Genomic DNA, 22,603 nt, shown 5'->3' on the forward strand with positions numbered 1-22,603 from the left:
ACAGTTTTGATTTATTGTCTCATAAAACCAAACAAACCAAAGACTGAGTTTAAAAGCTCCGTTGAGTCTTCATTTCAGTAAAACCGATAGTTTCTTAATGAAATGCTTTTCATGCAGCTGCAGATTTTCTTAACTCTGAGGCAAAGTTTGTTCTTCCCAATATTCATTTTTTATATTTACTGTGCTGAGTTGGTCGTTTCTTCACTGTAAAATTTTTTTTTTTACAAATAACTTTCTTTATAATCTAGAACAACCCTCCAAGCCGTCACCTGTAGTTTTCTGAAGAGCTGAGTTTAAGCCCAAAGTGCGTCAGTTTTTTATTTATTTGTGTTTGTTAATATTGGTGGGGTTGATAATAAAGATGGGTGTGGCTTGAAGATGGGTGCGGACAATAATTAAAAATTATTTTTATATAGGTATTAGTTTGACGTTTAATTTAATATACACTACTGTGTATTGACAGGTGTTAAAATATTTATTCAATAAATAAAAGTTAGAAGTCAGCATCGATCCCACAAACCACTCTTTTTGGACACAACACACACAATTTCACAAAAGCGTGAGTTATTTTAAACTTTGTGACTTTTGTGTGTTTTTTTTACTATAGAATTATAAAGACCCTATTCCCCCCTCACTTCGTTTTTGCTTTCATAACAAAAATTGAAATATCAAAAAGGTACACTGACCCAGATGAATCTGAAATTACTCTCGGAAAACCACAACTGAGACAAGTAAACATAATAGGGTAGGAATTGCTACGTTTTAGGTTGTCATTGATGCAAGATGGCTGTTCCTTTTTCCACTTTTAGAGGATGTAACACAATGGGGGCTCGTCCGGGATTATGCAACCATCCCACAAAGGACTTTTAATGGCACATGCTTTTTGCAAACAGGTTTTATTTATAGGATTTTAAGATGTGCAGTCAGCTGTGTCCTCTCCGGTATTGTATGTCTTTTGTTTCATTCTGTTGTGCTCATGAAATTTTAAAGTGAACAGAGTGAATTCCCTATAGGCCGTAGGAGTGCACCCTCTTTAGGATGTGTCCTGGTTTTTGTTTTTCTAGTGTTGGTGTTATGGAGGTTAGCGTTGGTGGAAATTCTACCATCTCAGGAGCATCCCAGGGATTTGGAGAGATAGGCTCTCCTCACAACATGCTCTATAGGTTATAGGTTATAAATTGTAAGTTGCTTTGGATAAAAGCATCTGCTAAATGAATAAACATAAACATCTCCTGTCCGCTGGTTCATTTGTGCTTAATCGGCCCACCTCTACGCCCCGTGAAGACTAGGGTGGAGATCAGCAAGGGCTCCTCCGATTAGCTAGAGGGAATTCTTGTTGGACCAAAGAACTTGGAGAGTTTCTGATAAAAGCCATAGAGGGCAAAGGTGAAAGAAAAAATTTGTGGTTGAACTTGTTTTAATTTTTTCTTTCTTTTAAGGGAGGAAGTGTTATAGCTGTTGCTGCTTGTCCCAAAAATCAGAAGCTGCAGATGACAGTCAATGCTTTTCCTCCTCCTCCTACCTGCACAGTTGCACTCACTTGGACTGATCACTTTTAAATGGGTTTTAGTTGTTTGAGCTTAGTGAAGCTTAAGAGCTTTTAGAGGCTTTTAACAGACGAGGGACCAGAGTGCTGGCTTCCTCTCGGCTCCCAAACTTGTGTATAGTCACTGGACTTAGTTTGTGAATGCTGGGAGCATTTGGTTGTCTATTTTAAACAAAAACCCATGGCCATTTTAACAGTGTTTTAAGTACTTTTAGATTTGGAGCTTTGTGTCTTTTTTTTTAAAACCCAAAAATAAAATCCTTGTTTACAATTTTAGCTCCTGAAGCACATGCCTCTGTGTTACTCTCTGTCTGAGATGTAACAATGGCGACCTCCACGAATCAAATAACTCTGATTAGCATCAAGCTGTTTTTGGTTGAACTCTTAAATCTGATCTGGCATTTATTTGTTGATGATTTAATATTTTTAGGGGATTGACAGTTACTGCTTGAAAGTATTTCTCATTGTATTATTTTACCATTTTGGTTTTCTTTACAGAAACTGTTGAAAAGTTCATGAAGATCTTGACATCCCACACATTTTACTGGCGATGTCTAAAATCCCACCAGATAAAATGACTCCACCCCTGCAAAGACACAAATGCGCCACGTTCTTTAGAGAGTGTTTGATTTTTTGCAGTGCCTTCCAAAGCTCTTTGGGAGATTCCATGATGGTGCCTGAAACCTCCCCGGTGATGTGGTGATCCTGCCTTGCGGCGCCTCTCCTAGTGCATGCATAATGCCGTGCTTCATGCTCCGACCGTGTTCTCGCTGCACTGCTCACTTAATGCACCGCAGTAGGATCTGATTTACTCAGTGAGACGGCTGAAGCACGTGTGGATTGCTGCGTTCTGAGACAGATTTATTATTGCTTTGTTGTTCACAGTTTAAGTCACAACTCTGCGTATCCATCATCTGAGCGGGCAACTAAGAGTCTCCCTCCTCTCTCTTGTTTGCTTCGTCACAACTTAATCTCCACTAATGGATAGTTAAGATAAAACAGTTTAGGTTTCATGCTTTATGCTCTTGTTTTCCTCTCTTTCTTCTCCTGCTGCAGTGTTTCAGCATGAGCATCATGTTGGCTTGCTCGGTAGTTTTCTCCCTCCTTCTCCCTTTATTCTAATGACACTGCAGTAGCTGAAGATGTCCGTGTGTGCCCTTGAGAAAACCTTGTTCACGGGTCATTTCTCTGACAGCAGACATAAATAATACAGATGAGAGTGGAGTGATGAGACAGAAAGCAGATATCACAGCTGGAGCATAATGACAGGACAAAAGGGCACAGTGATGCATCATTGTCTCTGGCTTCTTGCAGGTGCGAACAACATATTTCTGTAATTTTCTCCAATTATCTAATAATAGCCGGTTCACCACGTTGTGTCACCGATGCAGGAATGTTAAGTTTTCTAAAGTTTTTTTGTTTCCTGTCGTTTTTGCCTCTGCAGATGGGAAAGTGTATGCCCTGGGCGGAATGGGAGCAGACACGACGCCTCAGGCGTTTGTGAGAGTCTACGATGCAGAGAAGGACCAGTGGCAATCGGTGACCGCCATGCCGACGCCACGCTACGGAGCCTCACCGTTCGTAATAGGAAACATAATCTATGTGATGGGTAAGAAATGGGAATCATCTTTTGTTTAAAATATGAAAATAGTACAACAGCAAAACTTAAGCAGTCTGTTCAGTTGATATTGATTGTGGTGGTTACTGCACAATTTAGGACATTCTCAGGTGTCAGATCTAGATTTTTGTGTGTGTATCAGATTTGTGTGTCTGTATCTAGATTTGTGTGTGTGTATCAGATTTGTGTATGTGTATCTAGATTTGTGTGTCAGTATCTAGATCTGTGTGTGTGTGTCTAGATTTGTGTGTGCATATCTAGATTTGTGTGTGTGTGGATCTAGATTTATGTGCGTGTATCTAGATTTGTGTGTCTGTATCTAGATATGTGTGTGGATCTAGATTTGTGTGTGTGTATCTAGATTTGTGTATGTGTATCTAGATGTGTGTATGTGTGTGTGTGTGTGTGTGTGTGTGTGTGTGTAACTCTTGATTTGTAACTTGTGTTTTCATTTTTGTGTGTAACTTCAGCTACAAATCATTGAGTACACACACACAAATCACCTGGTAAACACGGACAAAACTACATTACACACAGATCAGTTTACAAGTACAAAAATCCTTTTGAGACTCTTTTCACACCTGACTGATTTGTGCGTACATGGTGTGTTTGTATGCTTGGTGGGAGCTGGGAAATCCAAATTTCCTTTGGATTTAGTCTAAACTTGGATTGACGGGACAAAAATGTTTTTCTGTGGAAAAATATAGTATCTCTCAAATTTAGATACACATGTACAAATCTAGACACACACGCTCGGATCTTTTGAAACTTTTTTCTCCCAATACTTTTCTGTCACATCCTGCTCATTTGTAGCTCTTGAAAAGTTGAATTTGTGTTTTGCAGCTTTGTGAGCGGCTGCTGGTCTTTGGGATTAGTTGGGATCAGTGGGTGGGTGACTTGGTATACGACATGAATCATCAGGTCTCATGCTGTGTGTGTGTGTGTGTGTGTGTGCGTGCGTGTGTGTGTGTGTGTGTGTGTGTGTTTGAATTAAGGATTTAGCTTACAAGTCAAGGATAGTCAACATGTGCACTTAAAAATTGCTTGTGGGCAAAAATAAAGACTTGTCCTGTGAAACCAGATGAAGAGCATCTTATACTTACTGGACATGAACACCAGCAGCAACAGGATTCCAATCAAAATGTTCCTGCCTCCTTCCAGAGATTCTTTTTCAGATTCAAATGCAGAATAATTAAACCATAAATAACTAATTATTAATTGAAATTTCTACCGTTTATTAAAAACTAAACTCAGTCAGTGTAACGTGTTCGAACTTTTGCTTGCCTGCCAAAAATTTCGCTGCAGCCTTCTGGACGGGTCGTAACTGAGCTAAAGTACTTGGACTCACAGCACATAAGACAGTTATCATGAGTGTAACCTTGGGGGGGCAGGGGGGACCGCCCCCCCCCCCCCCCACACACACACACACACTTTTTCCAAAGTCAACTTTTGTCCACTGCACTTTTTACCGTCCAAAAACAATATGAGGCTATATTAAATAGACTGACTGAGCACTAGGACCAAGAGTGCAGCTAGAATCTGATGTAAATGAGCTCTGTTGATCCGATATTCAAACAATAAGTGTAAAATGGTGACAATGAGTAGGAATGAAAATGTCTAACAAGATGAAAAACTAAGTTGAATTGAATTTTTTGTTTTACTGCCACCTGTGTACTTCACAGTTTAGCCTTCCTGACATTGCATAGGCTGGAGTTTTTGTATACGTACTGTAAAGAACTGATGTGAACATCAAGGCAAGTAAATGGTTTATAGCGTGATTCTGCACAGAGATTATGTAACTCAACTGTTTTCTGCATTGCTTTAATAAAGATGATTTAATAATGCGCTGAAATCCCCCAGAGTAAACATGAAAAAATGCTAAAAGCATAAATGTGCAACTGTTGGCATCAAAGGGGCACCAGAGGGAGTTCAGCAATGTGCGAAAGGGTTCTCGTTTTCCTTCCTGCGTGTCACTCATGTGACTGGAAGTTTTTAATATTACCAGAACGAGTGTCCTCTTAAAATAGCTTCACCAGTGGTGCCTGCAGCCCCTATTAAAGAAGTTTTCTAAGAGTCAGAAAATATGAGACATGTGGAACAACTTTGTTAAAGGTTGAGAAACAAAATGGAGAATCTAAAATTAAAGAAAAATAAATGTGCAAACAAATTAGGACTTATTTAAAGAGCAAGTCACCCCCTAGCAGTCTTACTCCACTCCCACTTCCTGTTTGAAAAAGGCAACAAATGCTGTTGCCTAGCAGACCGAGAGGGCAGAGCAAATAACAAATACACACACACACAGGCTCACAACGACATTGTGACATCATATGGTACCAGCTAACATTCTAGGGTACCTCTTAGCCAATAGCGATGGCAGATTTAAATTCAAATGCAGTGCAGAGTTTTTACTTGACAATGGCACAACACTGACAGTTTTAGGCAGAAAATTTAAATTTTAACTAAAATGCACTAAAGTGCTAAACTATTGACTACACGTGTCTGCAGCACGATTAGACACGCATTTATATGGTTTATCAGATTTAAAAATGTTGAGTTGGGGGTGACTTGCTCTTTAATAAACTGTGACTAATTTGTAAAAATAAAAAGCAAACTTATGCAAAAGTTTCATGAGTGCTGATTTAACATGATTCCAACTGATTATGTTCAGTTTCAGCTTGGTGAGGGGCTTTATTCTTACAGCCTAGCAGGTGTTTCATTTAAAAAATCACCTTAAACAGTTTAAATTAATTTTTTTCTATTTCTTCATGTTTTGACAAACGTGTATTTTTATAAAAAATAACCTCTAGTTATTTACTTTGTTGGGAAACACAAGCTTGACTCTTGAGCATATGATACTGACAATGAGCCTCAAATGAAGTCATGTTGATTTGTGACACCTAAACCAACAGATGGTACAGGTAATTTAGCTGCCAGGTTTTTTGCAACAATACGGTGAAATGAAAATGGAAGAATATTAAAAACATTAAAGCAACATTTATTACATTTCCAGCTTCTCCCTCCTACTGGTTGGAAGCTTAATTACAACAGTTGTCAACAGCCTGCCGAACCCTGCTCTAGCTAGCTTTAACAACATGCTAACGCTAACACGAGCCAGCTAATTCTAAATAAGCCACAAAGTAAAAAGATCCAATCTGTTGGAAAATAAATATTCTTTACAAGTTCAGTAGCAACAAAGCTAGGTCACCATCAGTCCGTGGTTCATAGCCTCTTTAGCTCTCAAGAGTGTAGGCAGTGCCGATGTCCCCTCTGGTTTTAGCTTTTTGATTGCCTCCAAAGGCATTACCCTCATACTTTTACTTCCAGGTTCCACCATAATGTATATTATGACTATAAACGCTAACTGCTAGCCTTTAAATGAGCTACCGGGCACAGTAAGCAGCTACAGAAGGTGGGTAGAGACCTCATTATTTTCTGGTCTGCGGAGAGTTACAGAGTGCTGTCCAACGTGAAGTTGCTCATGTTTCTGCCTCAAGAACCAGAAACAAGTTTTGAAGCAACAGTTTAAAGTGTTTAGTTCACCTGCTGTACGCAGTTCCGGGCGGTCGGCCTGCTAGCATTTTAAACTTCTGCTTCTTGGCCTAAAAGCCTTCAGCTAAATACGGTGCAAGTCGGAGCAATGTGCTAAATAAGAAAGCTCTGACCTCCTGAATTTGGCCACTCTGATGGAATCGAGGATTCCAGAGAGCGATGGGTCTCGGCCGTTTTTACACGAGTCTCTTGTGAATGTTGAGGATTCAGTCTGATGTTTAATTGTTGAGTCTCACACAAAAGCGTCCTTCTGCTGCAATCAGCGCATCTGCTGTTTAATCCTTGAAATGCCTTCTTCTTTCTCTAAAGCTTCCCACTCACGTTGACTCCTTTTTGCTATCGATCTCCACGCCGTACGGCCCACTCTAGCTGACCCTCTTCCACTTTCTTCTTTTACTCCTCCACATTCTCCTCGCTCCAAAATGTTCTCTGTCATTGACTCCTTTGGTTATCTTCTTCTTTGCATTTATTTCTGCATTTTCTCTTCCTTTGCCTCCATAGCTCTTTGACAGCCTCCTCCTTAACGCACGTCACCCCAGTAACAACATTCTCTGAATCATTTTCTGCCTTCTCCCTCATTAGTCTGCTCCCTGTCTCTCCTCTCCCTTGTAGTTGTATTTTGTGGGATTTGTTGAAGTAAACAGCTCGTAGACTTCCTGGCGGAATGCCCAGCTCTTTTGTTTTTGCTTTTTAACCCAACATAAAAGCTGGTCTTATTCAAGTCTTTGGTCGTTGGTTTCCTCACATTGATGCTTGTTTTTAAAGTGCATTCTTAATTTTTTTTGATCCTACATGTATGTTTAAACATTCTTTCCTCAGGCGGTCGTCAGGGGAAGATGCCAGTGACGGCTCTGGAGGCGTTTGACCTGGAGACAAAGAGTTGGACAAGTTACCCTTGCATCCCCAGTCGGAGGGCCTTCTCCTGCTGTGCCTCGAACGAGCGAAGCCTCTTCAGCCTGGGGGGACTTCAGCAGCCGGGACCTCATAACTTCTACTCCAGACCTCACTTTGTCAGCACCACAGAGGAGTATGACCTTGATCAAGGTAAATAGTAAAGAACTGGGAATTATCCAATGGTTGATTTAACTCTTAAACTGCGCAATGCTGTATCAGACTTTTGTCAACTTTAATCAAGAAAACTAAGTTATTTACTCTGTTGTATCAACCCTTTAAGACCGGCGGGCCATTTGCACATCTGTGTTCAGATGCTTGTAAAACTGAAACTATATAAGATAAAACAACATTTTTTTTGCATGTTAAACCGGAGGAGGTACACTTAAATCTCACACACTGAACATGTTCCAATGCGCTGCGTATTTCCGCTAATGAGTTTGCAAAAAACAATCAAAATGCGCAAATAAGAAAAGTGTTTTCATTCAGACAGATGCTGTGTCGTTCTCATCTGCAGCTCACAGGGCTTCACATGCTAGAATAAACATCATCACGTTGTCAACGTGAATTGTCACATTATTATCACTCACCCAATCACTTGCTTTGACGTCATTTTCCCGCGAATTGTAGTTCTTTGTAATCCCAGTCTTTTGGCTTTTTCTTGTGCTTTTTTGCAATAATACATTTACACAAACACATCCTACACACACACTCACACATCCACAAAAAACTCCCGACACACACACACCACTACGAACGTTTTGATGACTCACGGACCCGCCAAACGGTACATCCTCCATCCTCGAAGCAGATGACGCCATTACAGCGCCAGGTGATGTTTTAGTTTCACTTTCAGTTTCCTCACATATATAATCATGCAATATTCTTCATTATTATTATTATTATTATTATTATTATTATTTTTAGTGAGAGAAAAGGAAAACTTTATACTCCTAAAAAATTAGCTACAAATATTTAACATTATTATTTTAGACTCCTGCAGATTATTATTATTTATGTTTTCGTTTTTGTTTATATAAATGAGTGTATCTCAGAAACTAAATTATGGACGCACTTCAAATTCATTTGTGGTTGTTTGAAAGGATTGTGTGAAACTTTTTTCCATTGACAATTTTGACGGATAAAGCTGTGGCATTTCTGTATAATGAAAAATATGTGTAAAATCAAAAAACTATTTTCAATTTCTGTATGGATAATTGCATTTTTTGTGTAAAATATTTTGTTGCTATGAACATTTTACATTTATATAATTAAAATTTAGAATGTAAGGGTTGTAGTGATGTAAGGAAAGTTAAAATACTCCAAAAAAAAATCGCACTGCAGCTCGTACAAATGTAAATGTAAGTTCTGGCAAACTTGTTTTATGGCAGGTCTTAAAGGGTTAAGCCTCCCCTCCCAAAATGGAGTCCAGAAATGGCTTCATGGATAAAAATCTATTTAATGCTAAGTGAGAAACAGAATTTGTTTCTCGTCATCGTCGTCTTCCTCCGCTTATCCGGGTCCGGGTTGCGGGGGCAGCATCCCAGCTAGGGAGCTCCAGACCGTCCTCTCCCCGGCCACCTCCACCAGCTCCTTCAGCAGGACCCCAAGGCGTTCCCGGACCAGATTGGAGATGTAACCTCTCCAACGTGTCCTGGGTCGACCCGGGGGCCTCCTGCCGGCAGGACATGCCCGAAACACCTCGCCAGGGAGGCGTCCAGGAGGCATCCTGACCAGATGCCCAAACCACCTCAACTGGCTCCTTTCGATCTGGAGAAGCAGCGGTTCTACTCCGAGTCCCTCCCGAATGTCCGAGCTCCTCACCCTATCTCTAAGGCTGAGCCCGGCCACCCTACGGAGGAAACTCATTTCGGCCGCTTGTATCTGCGATCTTGTTCTTTCGGTCATTACCCAAAGCTCATGACCATAGGTGAGGATTGGGACGTAGATTGACCGGTAAATCGAGAGCCTGGCTTTCTGGCTCAGCTCCCTCTTCACCACGACAGATCGGCTCAGCGTCCGCATCACTGCAGACGCCGAACCAATCCGCCTGTCGATCTCCTGATCCCTCCTACCCTCACTCGTGAACAAGACCCCAAGATACTTAAACTCCTCCACTAGAGGTAGGACCTCTCTCCCGACCCGGAGTTGGCAAGCCACCCTTTTCCGGTCGAGAACCATGGTCTCAGATTTGGGGGTGCTTAGAAATTTGTTTCTAAATAGGGAAAGAAAATTTCGATGATAGACGCGTTTTCGACAGTGCAGAAGCATCTTTTGCTGGAGAATTTGTGACCTTTTCAGTCTTTATTGCCCTTCTTTTACTCTTCAGCTGCTTTGTGTGTGTTAGTCTGTTATTCATGAACCGGTGGATCAGAGGTTCGCTGAGCAGATTCCTGTAATCTGACCTAATGTGACACACACCAGATCTGCAGTCTTGATTTTCTTCTGGTTTCTGGGACTTTCCAAGAAGTCAAATTAATTTCACTGTGAGAGCCGTAATCTGTGACCCTCCTGCCACACACTTGTCCAACGAGAACTCTTTCACCGTCATCATTGGTACTGCTGGAGGTCCATGAAGAAAGCCGCCAATATATTCCAACAACTGGGCATAATTTATTTCACTTTCAAGAACATTTCCATAGATTTTTCCAGAGATTAATAGTAAAACGCGTTTGTCTCTTTAGTGCCTAAATCTAGGGCAGGTTTTATTGGGAATTTTTTAAATCTAGCAGCATTAAACAAACTCAAACATAAAGTGAAGCAAGTGGGCAAAACATCTTTGGGTTTAAGTTTAAATGAAACCAAAGTTTAGAGGGTTTAGAAGTAGCTCTTAAAATCAGTGACTTGCTTTAGTTCGTCCTCATTGTTATTTAGTACGTTTTGTCCGGGCATCACATCCGGCTGAAATCTCTTCTGAAGCAGCACAATAACAGCACACAGTGTTCCTGCCTTCATAACAGAACATAATCACACCAATTATCATCTAAGTGACACCCTTGATGTTCCTCGATTTCGTTTTTCTGTAGCTTTGTGAAAGTTTAATTTTCAGGAATTCTGTGATGATGATTGATGAGATGAATTTAAAGTAGACTTTGTAAGGTCCGACCTTTATGTAAGTGAACTGGTGGGCTGCTGGTTGAATGGGTTCACTGGTTTCTGATTTGAAGACAGAAAGTAGAACGTTGCTCATTTTAGTGCTTCAACCACAACCGCACTCCGCTGGCCTGACTTTCAAAATGAACGTCAGTATCTAAAACCCTCTGACAGGTGCTGACAGTTAATTATTATTTTGCAGACTGAGACAAGTACGTTGCCTTGTCTGTATTTTTATTATTGACTCGGTTCTTGTTGAAGGACGAGAACAAACTATGAGCACACTATAATATGTTAACATCAGTCAAGCCCCTTAGCACATTACAGACCCCCTGACCATTTATGACCCATGGAGTGATGGTTGCAGAGGAGTTAAGAGCCTGCATTGTAACTGGAGAGTTGCAGGTTTGAGCCCCATGTGTTGTAGTTGCTGTGTCCTTGAGCAAGACGCTGGTCGGAGGGACCAGTGGCACCAGGGTTCAGCAGCATCACTCCCGTCATTGAACCCTAGGGCAGCCATAGCTACAATGCAGCTCAGCACCACCAGTGTGTCAATGTGTGTGTGGGTGAATGACTGTAAAGCACCTTGGGGGGGCTGCACAACCCTAGAAGGAGCTATGTCTAAGAATTGTACTTACTAACCTAAAAAAATGGACGTTCATCCCCACTAATGCTTCCTTCCACACTGATACAGACTCTCCATCACTGGTTCATTTTTGTCTATTGTACAACCCAGACCATGACACCACTCACTACTATCCCCCACAACTCTACTATTTCCACTACCTTGACATATATCACCACCTTCAAACTGCTGCTCATGGCAATACCCTAGATCACACTTATCTGCATACATTCACATGCATATTCCTCTTCTAAGCATCATACTGGCTTCATCCTGTGCATACATGCTAAAATATGCATGCACATTATTTCTCCACTCTCATCCCCTAAAGGAACATCATGTAAAACGTATTCAGTGAAATATCACAAAACAGTCTAATGTCATATGGGAAGGAAGGTTATACTGATACCAATTTAATTCTCAGTCAGCTATGGGGGGTTTCTCATAAAAATAAAGAGGGACATTTGGTTACTGTTTACTAGCAGTGAGTCTGTGAGGTTGCCGAGTCTGCACCAAGCCAACGCTGCACCACAGGAATTTATAATTAGACACCAGCAGACAAAAAGCTCCAGAGTTGTTCAAAGAATCAAAGCTGGCAAACAGGAGCGACCCAGAAGTTATTTCTTGCACCCCTAAGTAGCCACTTGTTTTTGTTTGACTCTAGTATCGGGTGACGCAGACTAGAGGCTAATGTTGAGCTAAGAATGCTAACAGTGAATTAGAAGCAAATAGTTGGTTCTAAAATATTTCAAGCTACTTTTTCAATTACCAACAACTCACGGTGAAATGTGTGTGTGTGAATTGAATAATGAGTCAATCATGCCGTTTTACAGAACTATAACAGCAAGCTAGCTGCATGATGGTTAACATCCACACTTCCTGTGATGTCGGAGACAAGCTACTGTAGTAAGTGTAGAAAATGCTCCCTACCAAAAAACATCCAAAGTACTAACACCAGATAAGTATTTATCTACTTAGGTTTATGTTTATGTTTATGTATTTAGCAGATGCTTTTGTCCAAAGCGACTTACAAGTGATAATCGGCATGTTGCCCTTGAGGCTAACAACAACAATAACAACAACAACTTGACATCAATCATGGAAAGGAGGGGACAAGAAGTGGACAGTAGAGAGAGGGGGGACAGGTGCAGGGAGGGGTGCTAGTTTAGAAGATGCTCTCTGAAGAGCAGGGTCTTCAGGAGTTTCTTGAAAATCGAAAAGGAAGCTCCTGTTCTGGTAGTGCTTGGAAGGTCATTCCACCTTTGGGGAACGATGCGTGAGAAGGGTCTGGATTGTCCTGAGCATGGTGCAAGCCCCCACAATGTGCGTGAAAAATTGAAGCAAACCCAGAAATGAAATAAATTGCAGTTCCACCCTCATCCACTGGTGGCTGGTGTCAGAACCGAGCAAATCCTCATTGACTCCCATGTTGAAAATACCAATTTCACAGCAGAAATAAACATGTTTACAGCCTGGTACCAACACATGTTTTTGGTTTAATAGATCTAGTTTACACTCATGACAACTCTGAGGGGGGTGAATTTTTTTCTCACTTTTCTGTTTAAGTTTATAAAGCCTAAAATTCTGTATAATTAATGAGCATCAGACCCACGTGACCACAGAGCTAGCTCCGTGGAAAGGCCTCAGTAGAGCCTCGGTCTGGCCTTAAAACTGTTCCGTCAGTTTCAGTCGCTCAACTTAGACCATTAGTTGTAGCATTTGTGCGTTCTTTTTTGGATATTATTTGTGCAATTGTTGGACAAAATGACTTGCTGTGGTATTAATTGCACTAATAGAGCATCCAAGGAGTCTCCACTTCATTTTTTTCGGTAAGCAAAATTATATTTATGTATTTTAGGTCACTGCCGAGCTGAGCTTAGATTTTAACATGTACTGTTCCACAATTAAATTTAAATGTAATAGGGTAAAACCCAGTGCATTTAACATAATGCTGCACTTTAGAAAATGGGTTGAAATATAACATGTTGGTGGAGCTGGGTTCCGTCCAAGCCCCCACAATGCGGCTCTAAAATTCGGCCCAACCTGGAAGTACCAAAAACTGCAGTTCCACCCGCATCCACTGGGGGCTGTTGTCAGAAGCGAGCAAATCCTCATTGACTCCCATGTTAAAAATATCAATTTCACAGCAGAAATAAACATGTTTACAGCCTGGTACCAAAACATGTTTTTTGTTTAAATTATCTAGTTTACACTCATGACAACTCTGAGGGGGGTGAAATTTTTTCTCACTCTTCTGTTTAAGTGTATTAAAAGCCTAAAATTCTGTATAATTAATGAGCATCAGACCCACGTGACCGCCGCCTCAGACCCACGTGACCACAGAGCTAGCTCCGTGGAAAGGCCTCAGTGCAGCCTCGGTATGGCTTGGAAACTGCTCCGGGATTTTGAGTCTCTGTGTTTGTGTATTCTTTTTTGGATATTATTTGTGCAATTGTTGGACAAAATGACTTGCTGTGGCATTAATTGCACTAATAGAGCGTCCAAGGAGTCTCCACTTCATTTTTTTCGGTAAGTAAAATTATATTTATGTATTTTAGGTCACTGCTGAGCTTAGATTTTAACATGTACTGTTTAACCATGAAATTTAAATGTAATAGGATAAAACCCAGTGCATTTAACATAATGCTGCACTTTAGAAAATGGGTTGAAATATAACATGTTGGTGGAGCTGGGTTCCGACTATCGGCTTGTGGAGCTCTCGGGAGGCCGATGTTTTCCACCCGTTTCTCCCCTCCCCGCAGCTCGGCGCATCTCTGTCTGATCGTGGCTTCTGTGTGCTGCGCGGGCTGACAGCTTGTGGAGCTCTGGGATGGAAACCTTTCCACCCGGTTCTCCCCAGCGGCAGCTCTGCGCATCTCAGATCGCAGCGGCGCTTGTCTGCTGTGCGGCTGCCAGCTTGTGGAGGTCTCGGAGACCTCTATGTTCCACCCGGTTTTACCCAGCGGTCAGCCCGGCGTATCTCTGACTCAGAAGCTGTGGTTTTGTGCACAGTTAACTCCGGTTGTAGCTAGGTTGCTACCTCCGTTAGCTTAGCTCCCACCTCCGCATTAGCTTTGGGTTAGCTTCAGGTTAGCTTGCAGCTAGTTCGACCGGGTGTCGTCAGTTGATCCCAGCCTTACAGCCCCACCCTCAGCTCCATCTCTCTTCCCTTTTATGGAATTGTCTGGGCTTGACGGAACCTGTGACACAGTCAAAATGGTGGTGGTGGCCACCTCCCATTTTTCTTCAAAAGTGTGTTATTGGAGTCTATGGCAACCCATTCTCCAATATATATATGTCGATGGCGTGGTGTAGGCACTGCTAGCCGACGATCTTGTGATGACTGGAGCGGTCGGGCCGGGCCTTATCAACTTGTATGACTCATCTTTGCTTATAGAAAAGAGTTCGTAGCCGGCAACAGCCATGGAGCTCCCCGAACGGGAATGGGAAAATAGATTTTTGTTTAGAAAATGGACTGCAGTAACCACATTTCACCACAGGATCTCGTTCTTACTTAATTTTTACATTATGCATACACTCATACACTCATCTTACAATTGACTCTTATCTGTATTTTTGTATTTCTGAACAGGACCAGTAAGCCATGTCACATTAAATGGAAAAATCATTGTTAAACATGAAAAGTTGAAAGAAAAGAAAAGTTGTAAAAATAGGAACATTTGCCAACGCTGTTCTCACTTACTAACTAGACTGTATTTTACTGTTATGTGCCAGGCTTGTTGGATTTTTTTGTAAGTTTATAAGTTGCTTTTTTGTGTTTGAAATGGAAAATAATTATCATTTAAAAATATCTGTAAAACTGTATCAGATCAAATGCAGTCCCATAGGATATGTCGCCTCATTCTCGCAGACGTGCGTTGGATTGTTGTCTCCTTAGTGCAGCTCACTGCTGCTCACAACAGGACGATTAAATAAGCCAGGACGGCACAGAAACACAAGAACATTACTGATCTCATATCAGATTATCTGGGAGAATAACTCTGTTTTGTTCCACAGCGGTAGCTACACAAATGTGAACCGTTCTTCTTAGTAATGATTTTATTCTCGGTTCCCGTTGGCAGAACGTGAGGAGCTTGAATGAATTCAATAGCAGAAAATTTAAAAGTAATTCAAATATGGAGCAGTGAGAATCTGAGTGTGGCTATGATATAGAGCTAGTGAACACAAACGGCTTATTTAGGAGCAGCAGCTCACGAGGTAGAAGAAGAAGAAGAAGAAGAAGAACAAGAAGAGGAAGAGGAAGAGGAGGAAGAAGGAAGAAGAGGAAGAAGGAAGAAGGAAGAAGAAGAAGAAGAAGAAAGTATCATTTCTATAGCAATCATGTCTATAGCACCTCTCAGGATAGAAATCACGAGGCGCCTCACAAAAAAAAATGTAAAAATATAAAAAATAATTTAGAAAATGTTTAAAAATATATTCAAAATGAGCAAAAATAGGCAATTGTGATTAAAAAAATGTTAAGAAAGAGAGAGAGTGAACAGGAAAGAGGGAAATCAGTGGATCCTGAGGAAGGTGGAATAGGTGGGGAGAGCAGAATAAAGAGAGAGAGGTGAAGAAGGTCATACAAAAGCCAGCTTGAACAGGTGAGTCTTCAGCTGCTTTTTAAAGGAGACCACTGAGTCCACTGATCTCAGGCTCAGGGGGAGAGAGTTCCAGTCTGGGGGCCACAGCAACAGATGATCTGTCACCTTTGGTCTTTAGCCTGGTGCTGCACAATCAGTAGGCTTTGATCACTGGACCTCAGGGACCTGCTGGGGGTGTAGGGACTAAGAAGATCACCAATGTAAGATGGTGCTTGTCCATGTAAGGCCCTATAGACCAGAACCAGGATCTTGAAATGAAGCCTGAAGTTGACTGGCAGCCAGTGAAGCTGGAGGAGAAGCGGGGTGATGTGGGTGTGTTTGGAGGACTTGGTCAGAAGCCGAGCACAGGCATTCTGAACCACCTGTAGACGGTTCAGGGAGGTTCTGCTCAGACACGTGAAAAGAGAGTTACAGTAGTCTAAGCATGAGGAGATGAACGTGTGGAGAACAGTCTCAAGTTCAGAGCGGGACAGAATGGGACTCAGCTTAGCAACGTTCCTGAGATGGAAGAAGGAAGAGCGGACAGGAGAACTGACATGAGAATCCAGGGTGAGAGCTGGGTCAAAGGTCACGCCAAGATTCCTGACAGAAGGTTTGGTGTGAGAAGCAGGTGTGAGGTAGAGCGGGTTGTCCACTAATCGTAAGGTTGCAGGTTCGATCCCGGCTCCCACCAGAGAATTCTGCTGTTGTGTCCTTGGGTAAGACACTTGATCTGCTTTGCCTGCTGGTGGTGGTTGGTAGCCTGGCCTGCCAGACTCCTCCTCTGTTTAATTCTGCACAGAGAAAGGGTCTGGGAACGCTCCTATTCAAATTACCCCGCCTTGAGGATTCCAACCGAGCCAATCAGCTCTGAGCAGCGTGCATCACACACCACAACGCCGAGTTTGTCCAACATGGCGACTGAAGCGCAGTTCACTGCGGCTCTTTCCTCTTTTCTAAATGACTTGGACATGTCTTTAAAACAACAAGAAGAAGGTCTAAAAGACTTTCTTCTAAAGAAAGGCATTTGCGCTGTCGCCAGATGCCTTTTTTGACTACAGCTAAAATACTACAGCATGGCGGACGTCACACACAGCGACACAGTTTCTCATAAACAACGACGACAGCGGCAAAGGTCGCGGCGGCTCTTTCCTCTGTTCTACATGACTTGAATGTCTTTAAAACAACAAGTAGAAGCGCTAAAAGCCTTTCTGCTAAAGAAATAAAAGATGTTTGCGCTGTTGCCGGATGCCGTATTTTTTACTACAGCTAAAAAAACTAAAGCGGTACAGTCCGTCTTTTTTCTGATTGGTTATTCTTGAGCTGGCTAGTTCCGCCCCTCGTGTGCCTCTCTGCCTGTAAGTTACCAGACTGTTTCTTTGTGCAGAATTAAACAGAGGACAAGTCTGGCAGGGCTAGGTGGTTGGAGGAACTGGTCCGGCCGTCGTGCTTCTGTCAGTACGCCCCAGGGCAGCTGTCGCTGCATTGTGGCTCATCACCACCAGTGTGTGAATGAATGTGTCGTGAAGCGCCTTGGGCGGCTGTAGAAACCTAAGAAGGTTCTATACAAATACAATATTCTAATACACACATTTTATTTTAGAAATGTAATTTGGTGTTGAGGGGCGATGTGAATCCATGCAAAGCCCTTTGAGTTTGCGTTAGGCTTTTATCTCTGTCTCGTTTTCTTTCTTTGTTCTGCTGAGTATTTTCACGATGTAACCATGTTGCTCCAGATTGTTGAAGTTGCAGATCCGGAAAGCGTAGACATGAGAGATAAAAGAACCACGAGGTTAGCCGTCAAAGTCCATTTCCATCTGCAGTGCTCGCTTCTCACTTAAAGGGGCATTATGGAAGTTTGACAGCCAAAACATGTATAGAAATAATACATTTCTTCTTCATACATTCTCCTGCAATGCCCTGGTCCTGTAGAATGAGCCCTGACATTTTTACTGTGATTGCCTGTTTTTCTGTAAAATCACAGAAAAAGAGAGATGCTCGGGTCGAGCAGGCTGCTTCATGCGCGTTCACGCTCAGGCATAGCCCGTAGCATTTGCTATCCGTAGCTTTAGCAGCAGAGAGAGAGAGGCAGTGCCACTTTGTCGCTGTTCCTAACGCCTAGTGACAAAGCTAGCTACATTTCTGAGGACCCTTATCTACTTTCTGTAGAACTTTCTTCTAGATATTTCCTGCAAATTAGCAACAAAATAGTCATTTTCGCTCCGAACCGTTCTTTGGTTTGACGTTGTTTCAGGCGTCATCAAGGATATAAAAGTTACAGATACTGTGAATGTTACTAGAGTGTGGCACACCTTGTAAGATGTCTGACTCCCATGCAGGAGACATGGGTTTGATTCTGGATGTGAACATAGTTTGTTTAGAGTTTCTTTTTCACATTAATGGTATATTTTTTTACAGTAAGATGCCCAAATTTTTATTTGACACTCGCCGAATGGCATTGAATTCACAGATAAAAAAGATGTGGGTTCAACTTTCATTTTGGAACAATTTTTCAAGCAAGGGAAGGGAATGATCCGAGCATGCAGGAGGACTGATCCATCATAAACCTTTGTCGGCTGTGTTGAAGAGAAAGGTACAGAACCAAATTATTTAATTAATTAGCTGCACGTTCTCCTGTCCTCTGTCCTTCGGGCCAGCCACACACACACACACACACACACACGCGGGACTGTCTCAGCTGTTATTTTTGTTGAGGAGTGTGGACGTACAGCATGTGCGCCTCGTGCAGGAGCCTACTATTGAAGCTGCCGTTACGCTTTTGGCCTGAGGGGGCAATCGCGAGCATAAAAATTCAAAAGTCCGTAAAGTCCCTTTAAAGACAAGCAGCAAGGATAAAACATGCAAATCAGCTCTGCTTAATGTAAGATTTAGCGGCTCGAGTTTATCTCGTGAATAATCATGTTTTTGAACGTTAAAGACCTTGTTGTGTGATTTCTGTGCCTCAGTAGAGGTCACAACCCTGTAGGTCTGGGCAGACACTGAGCAGGCTCATTACCTGTTCATTTTCTAAAGGCTTTAACCAAGTGATTTGCATTTAAATGTTCTTCACGTCAGCAGTCAGTGCCGCAAAATAAAAAAAAAAGGTATGGAGGGTTAATGGATGTTCTGTTGCTCACAGTCGCTGAGTCATTCCTGTGAAACACCACCACCCACTAAAACATGATGAATAAAAGCAGTGGTCCATCTTAATTGATGTCGGCTCTGCTTTTGAACTGGAGGCTGTTTGTTTTGGTTTTGCAAACATCAAACACCAAAAAAGTGAGGAAATAAAACAAAAATTGTGTTCATATGATAACAGATGTGTGCAAACAAGTTCTGACCTGAGTGCAAAAGTAAAAATGACCATGATCGCAATGTGAAAGAATAACATTGAAGCCATTTAATGTTCATTTATGCAAGCTGATGAAATGTTCTGAGGCATTAATAAAACGTAGGGTCAGATTAGTCAGATTACAGAACAACGTCGTTACTCTCCAGTCTTCAGGAAAACACATTTAATAACAGATTTTTACCTTCTTTTGTCTGATCTGCCGTAACGATTCCCCTTTTGTGCACCGAAGTATAAATTAGGCTTTATGTGTTTACCTGCCACGTTTCATTGAAGCACTTCACTACTGGTGCAAATCCCAAAAATCTGAAATCATCTTGGCACTCATTCCCTCGTTTAATTGTTCAGAGGCTAATGTTAAAAAGCAAATGCTTACATACACAGGTTTTAAATGATGCTTATTCATTGTATAGTTTTATGTTGCATTTATTGTCAAATATTTAAGATTTCTTGCAAAAATGACGATTGGTGCCATTTTGCGGTTATAAAATACATTTTTGTCCTCGTATCAACCCTGTTTCGTATTCCCTTTTGAATTCTCGCCTGTCCCAACGGAGATGGTGCTGACTGGTTTCTGCTGCAGGGAAGATGCAACAAGTAAAAAGAATATATACTTTAAAAAATGCAAAATGTCCTCTTAGTATAGGCCCTTTTTTAAATAAAAATGGAATGAGAGCATCCATAAAATCCGGAGCTTAGTGAATGTAGAATAGGTGAATATAATAAATCCAGATTCAGTTGGATTAATTTAGCACCTCCGTGTAGACATTTATAAAGGTGTGTGTTCGGTTAGAATGAATGGAGAATTATTGGTGCTCAGTCTAAAACTTTATCATGGATCTGTTCACATCACACTAAAATAATCCGCACCGTTTTATTTCTCACCAAATACAAGCCCGTCAGAAGTATTTTAGTATTAACTGTAGCATGTTTTAACTACATACTAGAATCAACACTGTTTGCTATCAGCTTTGTTAGATTCTGAGAAAAGATCCGAACAAGTTAACAATGAAGCTTCTATTATATATAAATGTCTAGGATATTATATATTCGATAGAAGTTCATATGCCAGTGAGCTTGGTCTATTTTTAATCCAAAGATTAATGTTTAATTTAAGATAATTAAATTTAATAGCAAAGGTTTTTTTATTTCATCAGAAGTTTAAAGGAATATTTGTTTTTTCAATAACCAAAAATATATACACCATTTTGTGTTTCATTTCAAAGAAGAGTCAAGTTTTTAAAGTTAAGAATTTATTACTAACACTTTTAAAAAATGACAATTTGAAATGACAATTTAGAAATGACAATTTTTAACAGACAATTTGATATTAAAACTTGTTTTAAAGGCAAACCTGTGACTGAATGGAAACTAAATGAAATGCGAGGTTTTGGATGCGTGAATGAATCCGAAGGTTTCTTTCAGTGAGAGAAGCGTTTCTGGGTGGAAAGTTGTTTTGCAGCTAACTGAGTCGTTTCTTAGGAAGAACAGCATACAGACACCATCTGTCAAAAGTGTCTACCTCACCAAGATCAGGAGACCCTCTTCTGGATCCGAGATGTCAGGTGGAGATGGTTTCCTCCAGGCATGAGTTTGGTAGAAGGACCTTAGTGCGACCAAATCGGTCCTGAGATGTCTCCTTGGGTCACTTGGCCGGTGGAACTATTTGCGTCTCAAAATAAATAACTCTGAAGGAGTTTTGCATCAGCTGGAAACAGTTGCGTTAATTCGAAGCAAGTCTATCGGCGTGACAGAACAGCTTAGTAAAGATTCGGGCGGCCGTTCCCTCGTCTCCTGGTATGGTTCAAGAACTGAACTTTTGCTGCGGGATTTTTAGTTTTAACAAAAACCCTCAGACCACGCCCTCTCAGCGTCAGAAAGCTTGGTCATGAAGTAAAGACATTTGATGATTTTTCCCTTTACCCTGGATCCCTTCTGAATGAGGCTGGTTAAACGTGCAAGATGGCCTTCTGGTTTACTGAACACACATTAGGAGTATCAACAACAATCATTATTATACCCAAAGCATAATAAGTCATTTCAGTAATTAAAATACATTTATACTGAATCAAGAGATTATTTATGATGGTTGTAATAACAGTAATAAAGTCAAGAGTTTATTAAAATTATTATTTAAAATTATTATTGTGAAACGAAGTGTCCGTCATCTTGGGATGGAACAGCAGCAGATAAAGATGGTTTCAGCAGACATCACGTCTCCTTGCTTGGGTAATCTGTGGAGCAAAGTTATGGCTCGACCCAGCTGGGAAAATGTGACCTTTGTCACAAATTAGAGGCCATTCATGACGCTACATAACGTAACATTTATTTGTGGCTAATCTTATTAAATCTAGGTGCATTAATTTGTGTCTTGTCGTTGATAAAATCAAATAAAAATGTCTTTATTCAGGCTTGTTTCTTCAGGGATAAACTTTGAAGTAAACCTTTGAAGAGTTAGTGTATTTATGAAGAATGAATCTAATGTAGACTCTTCCTTGTACAGCTTTTCTCCTGCTGCCTGTTTAGGTGTAGCTTTTTCATTTATTGGTCATTTCTTAGTTCCGTTATTCATCGATTAGATGCGATGAACAAATCTCACATTTAGTCTTTCAGTCATTTTCATCTGAAATCTCATCAGTTCCTCACATCCTCTCCATTATCCAACAAAGATCATGAGCTTCATCAACTAAAGTGGTTCTCCAGAGCTTGTTAATGTTCACGAAAGACAATAAGTAACCTCAATGATTTGCTGTTCTGAGCTTCCACCGTGACGCTTTGCAGAAATATCTGTTTGCAATTGGCCACATGTGCAGCAAGGTAATAATATGCATGGAAATCTCACTGACAGGTGCTGCAAGCAGCTGTAATTATATGTGGAGGGAAGCTTTCCCTGCAGAACAGGCATGTGTGTTAGCCAAGAAGCTGATTTTGGAATGCTGTCACACAACGCTCGTGAGAAAAATCACTACTACGAGGTGCTTGGAATGATATTGTGAGTGTGATTACGTTTATGTGCATATGTGTATGTGTGTGTGTGTGTGTGTGTGTGTGTGTGTGTGTTTGCATGGGATGGGATTGAGGTTGGGAGGAAGGAGATATAGAAGGGATCTTAGATGCTGATCTGTGGCGGAGGGGTGGGAAATTGACTGCTGTGTAGTTGGTTTTAATATAATATAGCGCTTTGAGTTGCACTCGTATGAAAAGTGCTTCATAAATAAAATTTGATTGATTGATTGATTTGAATTCTGTCATTGCGGCCGAGATTTGCATCTTTGGTCTGATGTGTCGGAGCGTTTCAGGTGGAGACGAGGGAATCTAGATGGATGGGAAATTCAATTCAGTTTATTTA

The 22,603-nt window shown here is 41.2% G+C and overlaps 1 protein-coding gene across 1 annotated transcript in view; it reads left to right on the plus strand.

The window, feature by feature from the left end:
- Nucleotides 1-22,603, plus strand: part of klhdc8b (kelch domain containing 8B) — a 125,209-nt gene that overhangs the window by 72,825 nt on the left and 29,781 nt on the right. Inside the window, exons 2-3 of the mRNA XM_070544968.1 lie at nucleotides 2,991-3,155; nucleotides 7,533-7,757. Of these exons, the coding sequence (XP_070401069.1) occupies nucleotides 2,991-3,155; nucleotides 7,533-7,757 (390 nt within the window). The remainder of the gene's footprint in view (nucleotides 1-2,990; nucleotides 3,156-7,532; nucleotides 7,758-22,603) is intronic.

This window comes from Nothobranchius furzeri, chromosome 15 (genome assembly GCF_043380555.1).
Source record: "Nothobranchius furzeri strain GRZ-AD chromosome 15, NfurGRZ-RIMD1, whole genome shotgun sequence".
Lineage (NCBI taxonomy): Eukaryota > Metazoa > Chordata > Actinopteri > Cyprinodontiformes > Nothobranchiidae > Nothobranchius > Nothobranchius furzeri.